A 13,592-nucleotide genomic window follows, 5' to 3' on the forward strand; every position below is an offset into this window, starting at 1 on the left:
TGATCAGTGAGGTATAACAGAAATCAGGATGATATTCCTGTGTTGGGCAGAAAGAGGAAGAGCATACACAGATTAAATTTTTGGAGTCTGTGAAATCTACAAACCATCAACTCTCAGGCTTCTATTTGGAGGAATAACCCACCCTTCTTTTAGCTCCTCATCTGGTCCTCTTTCTCATTCCCACAAACAGATCAGCTATAGGGCTCCCAGAAGACATGGGATTAAACAGCACAAGTGAGTGGAGGAGCACAGGAGTAGGGAAATACACACCCCAAATACCCATGGGGACTCCTGTCCCCTTCCCCCTTTCAAGCACCCTGAAAGAATCACCTACCTCCCCGATTTCACACTGAAACTCCTCATTATTAGCTCACCTTCATTTTTTGAAATATCATTAATACTTTCTGATTGATTCTCTAGTATGAAGGAAATAATATTGTGCTAATAATAAGCAATTGGCGAATTTACATATTAGGGTTAAGTTTTACCTTTAAATTGTCACTATAGTACATTATATATGCATGTATGCCTACATATAAAGCACACAAGGCGTAAATATCTGCTATGGCTTCATTATGGCTTGTCCCTTCTGAGCACATGGTAAAGTCTAATTCACATAAGTGTGAGTTATGGTGAGGGTGGAAACTTAAATCCCCTATGGAGTTTACAAGGTGAGGCTTTGGGGAAGTAATTAGGACTGGATAAGGTCACCAGAGCAGATTATAAAACAGAGGGAGATCAGGATACACATTTGCTCCCTGTATCCTGCCACACAATACTCTATTTCATCTCAGAATTCTGCCATCAAGAAGATTGTCGCACAAGCAGCCCGTCCACCTTGGACCAGACTGCAAGCCAAGATGAACGTTCTGTCTTTCTAACTCACCCAGCCATTAGCAATAGAAATCAAGCTAAGGCAGTATCAGTTGATTATATTTTCATATATGTATCAGTTCATTGCATTAATTCAGAAAACATAATATGTTCAAATTGATATGATGGCATATGAAAATTCATCCAACTATATTCTGTTGCAGAATTTGCTCTTAAATCTTATTTTTCCCAAATGAACATTTTTAGTGTTACTATTAATAAGGCATCATTGATTAAAATAATGTTAGCCAGCTATTCATTGATAAGCATTGTGTTGAGGACCTGCCAGGCACTCCGTGAGGTTCTCAGGGCGCAGACACGTGGCCTGTCTTTCTGAAGTTTACGGTCAAGGCTTAAATTATCATTTTTGCAAAAGAAACCTAACCATGACAAATGGATTATTTTTTCTTATCTAGGACAATAATTCAAGTTCAGGTTTAAGAATTAATGGATACACATTATCTCACACATTTTATAGAACAAAGTTGGAAATAAATGAGAGTAAAATATTTTTAAGGACAAAATTACCATCAACAGCATCAACTGAAAAATATTAAATTTTTAATTTAATTATTAAAATTATTGTAAAGTAATGTCTTTAACATTGTGGGCAATTATAAACCAATCACTCTTTTTTCTAGAGAAAACATGTATTTAAAATAATCACTGACACCAATGTGGGCTGATTAGATAACTGTTAGTTTTTGGTTCCTAATTAAGTTTTTCATCTGTCAGCTTCAGTCCCATTTTTATTTATTAAATTATATGCTGGATTTCTCAATTTCTATTTTAAGAAAATCATACTTAAAATGAATACTCTGATACATTTTTTACATTTAATCCAAGCAAGAGTAGGTTAAGCAATACATTAACTCTTTTTTACAAACTCTTGGAGGAGACTTTTATTCATATACTTTCTATGGATGACATAAATCTCGCAGACCTAAGGAAGGGCCAGATGCACAGTGAAAAAGTCTTTTATAAGGTCTGTTGCACAGTCTGCAGTTTTAGACATAAAATGAAGATCAGTAGAAGAACACGTCTTAATGTTGAAAAACCATACTGTAACTTTGTAACTGCTTCCAAAGACATTACTCAATTTTATCCTGAGAATCTATGAGTTTCTCACCTGACATTATCAAAGGCACTGCATAAATACTGACAACAAATGAGGCTAACTGCATCGCTGTAACTGTCTCTCCAAATGAAATAAGAAATATGTGCATCTTTTAAAAAGGACTTTGTAAATATCAACTTTCTCTTCTTTGACACCTTCTACCCTTTCCTCTGTGCAGGTTTGTTGATTGCATTGATGTGAGAGGCAAGTGCAGTCACTGTAGATGACTCTCTACCCCCTGTGGTAGAGAGCAAGTGATTTTAGAACAGATGAGTGGGTAAGAGCTTGGTTTAACTTGACTGTACATTGAAGATGATTCTCACAGATACTTACTTGAGAAGTGTCAATATCACTCAAGATTTACCCTCTCAATCAAGTGGCCATGCCCAGGAATCCAGCTTATAACATTTGTCTAACGCATTTACCAGAAAGGAAATTACCCTTCATGTATCATTTATCCATACAATTTATATATCATTGCAAAAAAGAGTGGCTGGTTTTGATCATTTAGGGATAGAGTACACTTAAGCAGTTTCTTCACACAATTAAAAAAGTTTCCATGTCCTATGATTCAATTAAAAAATATTAAAAAACTGTTAAAAAGATATATGCATCAAAAGATCAAAAGATGGCTATATACAAGGAATCATTTACATATAAATTTATCAAATCCTTCAGATAAGTTTAGATCTGTTGTCAAATATGGGATGGCTGATCTAACAATGACTTATTTATATTTCGACTAGACAAAATAAGGTTTTTCACAAGCTTTCCTGCCCAAAGTTACAAATCATTTCAGCAATACATTTTTATCAAAACAGCCACTGTCACAAAACTCATTAAAAAGTTACAGATATTAGAGTTCCCTATCTGCAGGTAACTTCTCATTTTGTAACTTCTAAAGGATAAAGGGATAACTTGTGACTTTTTACTCTAAGAACCATATTTGAATTTATGACATTTCTTTCAGTTATCTATATGGTCTGTGCATAAACATAGCCATGGATACATCTGACCAAAAGTTACAATTAGAATGACTGTGGGAAGGCTCTACTCTTGAATTCATGGGTATAGCTAGAGTATTTTATGATTAAATTGAAATCTTTAGGAGGGATGTTTTTGAATGAAATATTCCTTAAAGTTGGATGTATTTGCCAGGGCCAGTGGCTCACACCTGTAATCCTAGCTACTTGGAAGGCAGACATCAGTAGAATCAGGGTTGGAAGCCAGCCCAGGCAAATAGTTCAAAAGATCCTATCTCCAAAATACTCAACACAAAAAAGGGCTGGAAGAGTGGCTCAGGTGGTCGAGCGCCTACCTAGTAAGCATGAGGACCTGGGTTTAAACCCCAATACCACCAAAACAAGAAAGTAATTGAATGTATCATATTCACCAACAAAATAGTATTGCTCCAACAGCAGCACATATGGTTGTTTTAAATTCAGTTAAAAGGATATAGTAATCAAATTTGCATTTGCTATTAATTTTATTTTCACTTTTGCAACTACCTCCTTTCAAGTTTGAACATCCTTGAGAAATATCTAACACTTAAATTTTAAAATACTTTCATTATAAGGTGATTTTTAAAAAAATTCAGTTTACAAAAGGAAATTTTTCATTTCTTCATGTTTTCCATATTCTCCAAAGCTTTAGCAGGTAAAATATCTCAGCAGAAGACCTAATTGGAAATAAATGAGCTCATAGTTATATCTGTTATTGCTTTCCTATCTCCTCTAGCTGTCAGAATGTTCTATAAATGGCCTACCTGACTGAACATTGCATGAGTCACTACTGATTTAAATAAGTAATTTATCCTCTGAATTCAGGACTCAGTATGGACACACATACACAAAATATGTTTTGTGAAACTTAAAAGAGAGTTTAATGGTATGCTGATACAACATGGTTATTCTTTGAAGTAGATTTTGGTTTTATCCTTACACTAACATTGGGAAGTTTCTGTGTATTTTTATCTAAAAATACCAAAAAGAAGTAGTATGTTAGAGCATGGTCAAGTCATTGAATAGATAAGTGTGATCTATTTGTTTTAACTGCAGTACTTCAGTAGAAAGCTAAATAAATACCCTTGTTTTCTGAAATCCATCTATATCATTAAGTATAACTTTGATCTAGCAAGGAAATAATCATCTTGTACAATAACCCAGGAAGTAGTGTTACCTCCCCCAGAGGGCAGAGACAAGTATTGTCTAGAATAATCAAGCAAGATCTTGAAAAGGTGGATCCCATGGATAACACGAAAATGACAAGAACTGAATGCTTTCCTGTGCCACAACTACCACCTCCATCTGTGCTGCAGACATGGAAAAAATATGAATAAGAAACAGTAGTGAATGCAGCATATGAAGACAACTAAATCACCAGGAGCATTCTTTTCTCATTATTTATCCACAGGAAATGTGTAAATAAAAGCTATCACAAAAAGCTTATCTCTACCAGTCATTTGTCCCAGGGTAAGTAGAGTGCATTTCAATAAACAAAAAATGAAAAATACTTTAAATATGTTATTCTGAATAATGATGAGCTTCAATAGCCCCTCAAATGGTGAACTAGTACAAGAGAAATAAAACTGAGGCACAATTTTGATAATAAAAGTAAAACGTGTGTGAACAGGATTCTGAAAGCTGGTGTGGTCAGTGCTGGTAGTGGACAGGGAGGACTGGAGATTGGTGACAGGAGTTGTTGGAGGCTACATGAGAGGATAACTAGAGGAAGGAAATGAAATTTTCTTTCTACCTCTCCCCTGTGTTCTCTAGGACAGTTGCTTCCTGCTCCTTCCTCGTCAAGGATGCTAAGCCCAGGCCGAGGACTCAGGTTGCTGAGTTATCCAAAGATGCAGCCCTGCTCAGGTGAAGAGTAATGAATGTTGGGATACCCTTGGCTTCTTCAGCCTATTCTTTCCCAAATGTCAGACTTCATGGGAGGCACAGGTAGGAAGATCGAAATCTGAGCTGGCCTCTAATAAAAATGTGAGACTCTATTCAAAACATAACTGAAGCAAAAAGGGCTGGGATGTGGCTCAAGTGGTAGAGCACTTGTGTGAGGTCCTTAGCTCAATTTATTATCCAAAAAAAAAAGAGATGAAAATAAATTTTCCAAAATTAAAGATTAAAGACTTCAGCTACAAATTGAAAACACTTAAATAAGAAAAGTGGCAAATATATAAGGATATTATAAACAGGGGAAGTAGGATGATAAATTTCTTGATAAAGTTTGTTTGCTTCCTTTTGAAAGGGAAAATGTTGTTTCAATCAGAAATCATGAGAAGTGGAATAGAGACCAAAGGGACCTTATGGGAAATAGAGATTTTGAAAGTTTAAAACATTAGGAAGAAAACAGAGTGTGGTGGTGTATGCCTGCAATCCTAACACTCTAGAGGCTGACAGAGGGGGATCTTGAGTAAGAGGCCAGATTGGGCTACATAGAGAGACCCTGCTTGAAAAAATATCACTGAGAGAAAATAAACATGAGTATGTGTCTTAAACTAATGATGACCACTCTATGTTATATACATTAAGTGTGTATATATTTACTTAAAGAATATTTGAGATTTTCAGTGAAAAGCAGGAAAAGATAGCCTAAAAGAAACATAAAGCCGAGTGGCAGTGGCTCACACCTGTAATCCTAGCTACTCAAGAAGCAGAGATCAGGAAGATTGCAGTTTGAAGCCAGCCTGCGCAAATAATTTGTAGGACCCTATCTCGAAAAACCCATCACAAAAAAAAAGGCTAGTGGAGTGGCTCAAGATGTAGGCCCTGAGTTCAAACTCCAGTCCTGCAAAAAAACCCACAAAAACAACAACAACAACAAAAATGTAAAAAGCATACAAAATAAAAAGATAAGATGGAAAGAACAAATCTTAACAGTTTGCTTGTGCCTCCTTCTTGAGCTGGGACATCCATCTTTCTCTTGAAATTTGAACCTTTGACTTTGCACAGAATTGAACCACCAACTGTCATGGTTCTCTAGCTTACAGATAGCTCATCATGGGGCTTTTCTACCTCCATAACTAAATGAATTCCCACAATAAATCTCCTCAAATACATACTGTGATATATATATGTATACATGTAATGTACATAATACATAATATATTGGTTCTGTTTATCTGGAAAACCCCAAGTAATAAAATACTCTAAAATCTTTATGAGGAAGGAAATAAATGATTGTAATCTAATTAACCTAATCTTGAATATAAAGGTAGTGAGGAGAAGCTGCTTCTTCAGGTGACAGGCATGCTTCCACAGCCAGGCTAATAAAACAAGTGGCCAAATGGAACAGAATGGAGAGCCCAGAGACTGTTCCACGTACACATACGAACCTATACAATAAAGGTGAGATCAGATTCTTGGGAAATGATGACTTTTTAGCCATAGTGTTGAGAGAAGTAGTTGACCATCTGTTCAAAGGAAATAGGCCAAAGGTGAATTCTTTTTTGAATTAAACACTTATCTATCTATACATATATATATATATGTATGTATATGTAAGCACCAAAGAATATGTACATCTTATAGGAATATAAAAAATATACACAATAAACCATTATAATGGTAATTTTTTGAAGGTGAGAAGAATTGAATGCAGATAAGATGGATTAAATAAATGGACAAAGCAAAGAGAGAAATCTGGGACACAATGATGTCATAAATTGCACAATAGCTGGGATTTTGGGTTGTGCTCAACTATTTGTTGAATTTGAATAATGTGATGTGATTTGAGGATGAAGATGTTTATTTCCCTGTACATGAGTTCCAACTATTAGGTTGATCTAGATGAAGTAACAATTTTTTGTAGGTTAAAATGCCCAAATATCAACAATTTCATATAAATTAGCTTAACAGGAAGGAAAAAATGGCAATAAATATGATACTTGGGGAAATATGAACAACTACTTTATATAGACTTGTAAGAGATTACATGAAAGAAATCAGATTAGATTCTACTTTTTCAAGATTGAAAATCACAGATATTGTTAGAATTGAGTTCAGACAATTGCTTTTAAGATAAAAGACACAACTTTAAGAACCTAAGTCATCAGTAACATGTCCTTGAGATGTGAGCTGTTTTATTAGGTTATAAAACACCTAATCTGTTCTCATGCCAGTGTATTTTTAATTAACAGTATTTAAAATGGGTCATTGACAATTTTTCATCATTGGAATACTTTCCAGACTTCGAAATGCAAGACTTGTAAATTCTGAAAGTAAAAATCAAATTCAGTCACTTTGAATTTCTTTAAAGTATGAGAGGCACTGCTCATTCTCTCAGTTTCTTCCCATTCCCTCTGTGTGCACTCTGAACAATAATTTCTGTAAAATAAAAAAATTCCTTAATTTTTCTCTAATTATGTTGTCACATTTTTACCTGAGCTACCTTTTATATGTAAACTTTTTGAAGTTATTATTAAGCTCTTTCCTGAAAACTTTCTCATTATCCTTTAGGCCATGGCTTGCCATAGTAGGAAAACTTGAGAGCTTTATTTTTCTTTCAGTAAATATTCCATATTGACTGCTGTAATGAAATTGGCATTATGCTTCCGAAAGCTGAAGCAAAAATCACAATGGCAAAATTATGTTTTCATTTGTTGCACTGATTATATTTTTCTTGAATAAGTGGAAAGTCAGGAGAAACAAAGTACAGCCAAGAACTAGTTCTGTAATAGGTCAAAGAATTGAACTAAAATGATGAGTTGAGGGAAAAAAGATGTAGCCTGCATGATCCCTTGTAAATTAAGCTATTTCTAGTTCATTTTTGAACCTGTACCTATTAAATGAAAATCTCTGTTTGTAGCAGTAAAAGGATGCAATCTTTGTTCAAAGGGATTGATAACCATAAAGGTCAGAGAATGGAGCCCAACTCACTTTACTTATCTTCAGCATACTCTGTGTGCAATAACAGCTTCCACAGAGCTTTTACCTTGACAGTGAAGCGTTTTTTCTTTGGTGGACTCCACACTGTGCCAGTTGAATGAATGAATGCTCGCAAAGGGGATAAAGATGTCACCAACACATATGCTTTAAGAATCACAGATAGCTCCTCAGGTCTGAAGACTGTTTCATGTGGGGCAAGGACTGTTGTTTGGTTCCTAAAAAATCAAATAGTATATTAAGTCTTCCATAATTTAGGATTGAATATGCAATGTGTAAATTACCTGCAAGCTTTGTAACCCCTCCTATCCCTTGTTGGACCCCAACCTTCAATGTGTGGGTTTCCGCAAACACTTTCAACTGCTTAGGGTGTGCACGGGGACAAAGAAAAAGAACAAATAGGTAAGACTTCTTTTTTGAAAGATTTAATCAAAAGATTTTTTAAAAGTAAACAATAGGAAGAAAAACAGTACCTAAAATAAGGTTTAAAGATTTTTAAAAATTCATTTAATCAATACCTCATAATCATGACACACATGACCTCAGATTCATGGTGCTGTTAAAACAGAAGTGATATAAATTACAGTTTGGAAGCACTGAACTCTTCCTGAAAATTTCCTCTTCTCCATATGCTAACATTTGCTCTGTCTTTTCCTCTCAGTGGAAAGATATAAAAAATTTTAATAGTGGCTAGGCCACCAAGAATATGCTAAACTACTTTCTCCACTAGTTCAAGTCTATCTAACACTATCAGCTCCTGGTAAGTAAAGGTCTATTTAATGGATGAAATATTTAAAAACATCTAGTCTGTAAAGTACAAATATTGCTATTTTACTGGGTTTTGATGAAACAAACATGCTTTCATTATAAAGGATACCAAAATGTATAACTATTTGCTTTACTGTACCATGTTTTGACATGTCAAACATCTAAGTTTGTCCAATGAAAAGACTGTGCTATTTTTAACATTTGAAATCTGGGTAGGCAGAAGCTGAATATTATTTTTCAATAAATACTATTAACTGCGGAAATACTATTTAATAATTATATTAATAATTATAGTTATAAATGAGACAAACTCATTTATAACTTGGATAGGATAATTAAAATATCTAGTTTTTCTCTATAATTTATCTACATTCTAAACTACTTTCCCTGGAGGTATATTGGGCAACTGAATACCCTGAAGATTTGTTTTTAGATCCTGGGAGCTATAAAAAAAATTAATAACAAGAAAAAAATGCATTCAGCCAGACTCACAGAGTAAGCAATGTCGTTTTAGTATAAAGTGGAAGCTAAAATTTTATAGTTTCACATTGTCAAGGTTTTAAATTCAATTTACGTTACTATAACTTACTAGATAAAATCCAATTTACCCAAATGTTTATTCTATAGTAGGAGAAATTTGAATTAGTCTGGAAGAAAGTCAATGATAATATTCATTAATAAGGGATAGTTGAAATTTTATATAACAAAACTTAATAATTCAATCATGTAAACTCCCTCCCCATCTCCCAAATCTACTTTGTATTTTTTGTCTCCTCAATTGTATGTCAAATAGAACAATTCACATGATTAGCTTACAGCTGTTCACGTCGCCAGTCCCCTGGTTTCCACATATGTGGCTTCACTGGTTTTAAGAGGTGACTTGAAATACTTGACTGTAATTGTACTTGCTGATCCAAACACACAGAGGGACTTACTGGGAGTCGCAATTCTGAAAAGATCAAGAGCAGAAGACACTCATTCTTTTGTTTCTTTTTGTAATTATTTGTAACATAAAGGATGCTGTGTTAGGCATTATAGTGTTCACTGGAAATATGCAACCATTTTCCCCTCTATTCTGAACCCAAGTTGCATTTAAGTATGAATGCATGTTCAGAGAAGCCTTTGTTTGTAATACCTTATTTCACTTCAGACTTGGAAACAGTTGCAACAACTGATTTTTAATTTTTTTGCTCAGGGGGAAAGTAGGTTTGATGTCTCTCACTACCCACTTCCAAGCTGACCTATCTTCAGCAAAGTTAAGGGGTGCACTCTCAATAGGAAAAGGTGACTCCAGAAGCTGACTTTTCTTTGTGACATGAATATTGCACTGAAAACTTGAGTTGATATCCTGGCAACACAAAGCTTCATGTTTTGTTACACTTCATGACCTTAGAACCTTGCATCTTATTTCATAAAATATTATTATTGGATTTTCAATATATAAAATAAAATCAATAACAACTTACTTAAGAGCAGTCAAATTGATCAGTTTAAAAAATAAAATTGTCATATATAATTGGCTAGAAAAATCAAATTCTACAGAAAGCTATAGAACAAAAACCATTCCCCAATCCATCACATGGAAGAGCATTCTCAACCAGAACTCAAGGCTTATATAGCAGTTTTTGAAATCTAGATAAACACAATGGTTCAGATACATGTGTTTTTATCCATTATACAACTTGATATAAGTGATATAAATATCAATATGTCTATATAAATCAATAGGTATTTCTGCTTTTAAAATTATCAGAGACATCATAATGGCCTATGTCTGGCTTATTTCCCTATTAATCTATCTTAGCATCGCTCCATGTCACTGAATGTTCAAGTATTCCATACATATTTCTTAATGACTTAGAGTGTTCTATTAAATGAAAATACAATTTAATTTAGCCATTCTCCTTTTGTTGTGTATTTAGTTTATGTTTGTAATGTTCTTCCTTTACAATTTCAAAAATACTGGATAAACACTCTTGCACATCTATTTTGCTATACTTTTACAAGTTTATCTAGATTCTTCTCAGCACGCACAATTGCCAGGTCAATAGGTAAATGCCTTGTAAATTTGTTAGACATTGCTAAATTGCCTTCTAAAAAGATTGTCCCAATTTCTATTCTCTTCAAAAGTATATAAGAAGTGTTATTTTTTCATTCCCAGGTCACAGTTCTTTATTTTTAAGTCAAATAATTTATCTACCTCTCAAAATGGAACAAAGCTTTTATTCCCCCCCTTGTGCACACTTCATCAATACTAACATACTCTAATTTAAAACACTTCACACTTTTAAGTAAAAGTCAGCAGAAGTCAAGCTGCTGGATGTATTCCCATATCCTATTATTTAGCACAATGTGATCTTCCTCAAAATACAATGGCCTATTTGTAAGGCTTCCCTATTAATGACATTCTAATACATTATAATAAAAGAAATATTCAAATTGCTTTGTTTTTGAAGATGACAAATGAAGAGCCATCAAGGTAATTTCTTTTCTTGTGAATCACAACTTTTAAAATGTTGAGCTGCAGGTCAAGGGTGTAGCTTAATTGTAGAGTACATGCTTACATGCATAAATCTTGGCCTTAATCCTCAGCACATTCTTTAACTTTGCACACATAAAATAAACATTCTCAATTAACAATTCACTAATCAAGTAAAATGAGAATTTGGAAGTTAGAGCAGTTTATTTGTAACTTTCAACAAAGCTAATTTGTAATTTTCTTTGGTACAATATAACAACAGAATATTTTACTCTAGTTTCCCTTTTACCTTGCTATCAGGAAGCAGTCTTAATTTGAAGCCCAAGTACTGTTGACTTTAAAGAAACTGGACATATTAGGAGTTTCACCAATCTAATATCTCAGTGGTGTTAAACGAGTAGTAAACAAAACGTCGAAAGAATAAACAATTTGATGTCACATTTTCTGGTTAAGCTCAAGTGGTAGAGCCTATAATATGAATTTGGAGTTCAATGTAGTAATTGCCAAGAACATGTCATACTTCCACATCAATCCCTGGAACTGTGATTGAATAATTGAAAGGAATGTTGATTAAAAAATTTTTATTCTTATTTATTTATACATATGTCAATAAATTCTAGATTTCCCATTACATTTTTCCAAGCTTAGTGATGGCGACTCTTTGTGATTCTTCCCTGACCTAAAACCATTCCCATTTTACTTGATTAAGATAAACACTGAGAAATAAGCTCTATTTATATCTATAAAAGTTAGCTTTTACAAAACTTTTATAAATAATTGTGGAAACCATTAAGGTTATTATTTAATAGAATCAAAGATTTGTATGGTGGCATTCTCTTATATCTTTCATTTGACGTATTATCCATCCAAGTCTTGCTCAGAAGGCCAGTCCAACACACTTTTTATTTCTGTCCCATTCCTCTTCTCCCTAACCCCTTGTCACATTCAAAAAGCCTAGAAATCTATTACAAACAATGCTGACTTGTTAAAATTTTTAGGAAGCAATTAAATATGAAGTGTCCAGCATGAATCCTAGGGCTTTTCTCCAGAATATAAAGACTGAGTGTATAATAGATTCAGATGTGAAATACTATGGAGTAGGTAGTGCTGTATTTTTATTTTTTGCCTACCCATAACTTATTTCAGAGAGCACTGAAACCTATAACCTTACTGATTACTTAGTGTAAAAATGAACCATATGTTAGGGATGCACGAAGACAATTTTTCTCATGCCTTTTAATATCTGTGTACTGAGTGACTGCTGACTTGGGTGAAATTGTGCAAAGGAAGACTGAACCAGAACTAAAAGACCTGGGCCTTCATTTTGGTTCTTGCCAATCAACATTTCCTCACCTTATGACAACATCAAGGAGCCTTCTAGATTCCAGAATGTGATTCCCATGAATCTTCTGAACTTTCTATGCTACTAAATAAAATTCTGACACAAAATAGGTACTCAGTAAATGCTTGTTCTAACAATGCACCAGTTTTTGGAGGGTTAGCCAACCTGTGGTTAGAAACCAAAATGTTATCCTAATGAATTAAAAATATTTTCTTTGGTTACTTATTCTTCTTGCTCTATGTGGCATGTAATTATATATACCACAGGTGAAGACTAAACACTGGAAAGCCCTTGTACCAGCAAAGATTGGCTGCCGAATTTATATTATATTTGATTTAATGTTTTGCCCCATAGCTAAAAATTAGTATGAAAATAATAGCATAAGAATAATTGTATTTCACAAATGTTTGAATGTTGTCTTGCATTTCATATTGAGAAACTAAATTTAGCTAGTATTTTTTTATTTTAGAATTTCCAGTCAAGATAAAAAGACTTAATTAGTAATTAACAATTAGTTTTGAAATTAGAAGTACAAATAAGTAATATCATAAGTATAATAAGTATAATATTTATAAGTATATTAATTGTTATTCTTAGCTGAGGGCATTTATGAGCCTTAATACTTGGCCTGCATATATAAAAGGATGTATAAATGTGACCTCAGAACTTACATGCATAGAAAATAGAACTCAATACACATACAAACTGAAGTCATATCAAGGAATAACTCTATCAGAGCTGTTGTTGGTTGGTGAAGAGGTCACAGACTAAGAACTATGGCCACAGATACAAGAACACAAATATTTCTAAGCTAAAGCCCAGCAAATGATAGTTCACTCTCCTGAACCTGATGTCTTTGGACAAGGAAATCATGCTGATACAGTCTGCCCAGGACAGCTTCTTGGAAAAGGGTCTACAGTGAATCTGGAGGGGCAAATGGCAAATGCCCAGCATAAACACTACACTTGGAAAATAGGAGTTTTGCCCCTAGTCTGTTCCTTATCAGTCACCTGTCCTAAAGATACAGACAATTTTGTGTGTGTGCACATGTGCATCTTACCTTTAATCTAAACAAGAGCATTTGCATATGGGAGCAGGTGATGACCTATAATGAACCCTATGAAA

The 13,592-nt window shown here is 34.0% G+C and overlaps 1 protein-coding gene across 1 annotated transcript in view; it reads right to left on the reverse strand.

The window, feature by feature from the left end:
* Positions 1 to 13,592, reverse strand: part of Cped1 (cadherin like and PC-esterase domain containing 1) — a 248,918-nt gene that overhangs the window by 150,840 nt on the left and 84,486 nt on the right. Inside the window, exons 6-7 of the mRNA XM_074064410.1 lie at positions 9,463 to 9,595; positions 7,928 to 8,096 (exon numbers count right to left, since the gene is read on the reverse strand). Coding sequence (XP_073920511.1) covers positions 7,928 to 8,096; positions 9,463 to 9,595 — 302 coding nt within the window. The remainder of the gene's footprint in view (positions 1 to 7,927; positions 8,097 to 9,462; positions 9,596 to 13,592) is intronic.

The sequence above is a fragment of the Castor canadensis genome, chromosome 2, assembly GCF_047511655.1.
Source record: "Castor canadensis chromosome 2, mCasCan1.hap1v2, whole genome shotgun sequence".
Lineage (NCBI taxonomy): Eukaryota > Metazoa > Chordata > Mammalia > Rodentia > Castoridae > Castor > Castor canadensis.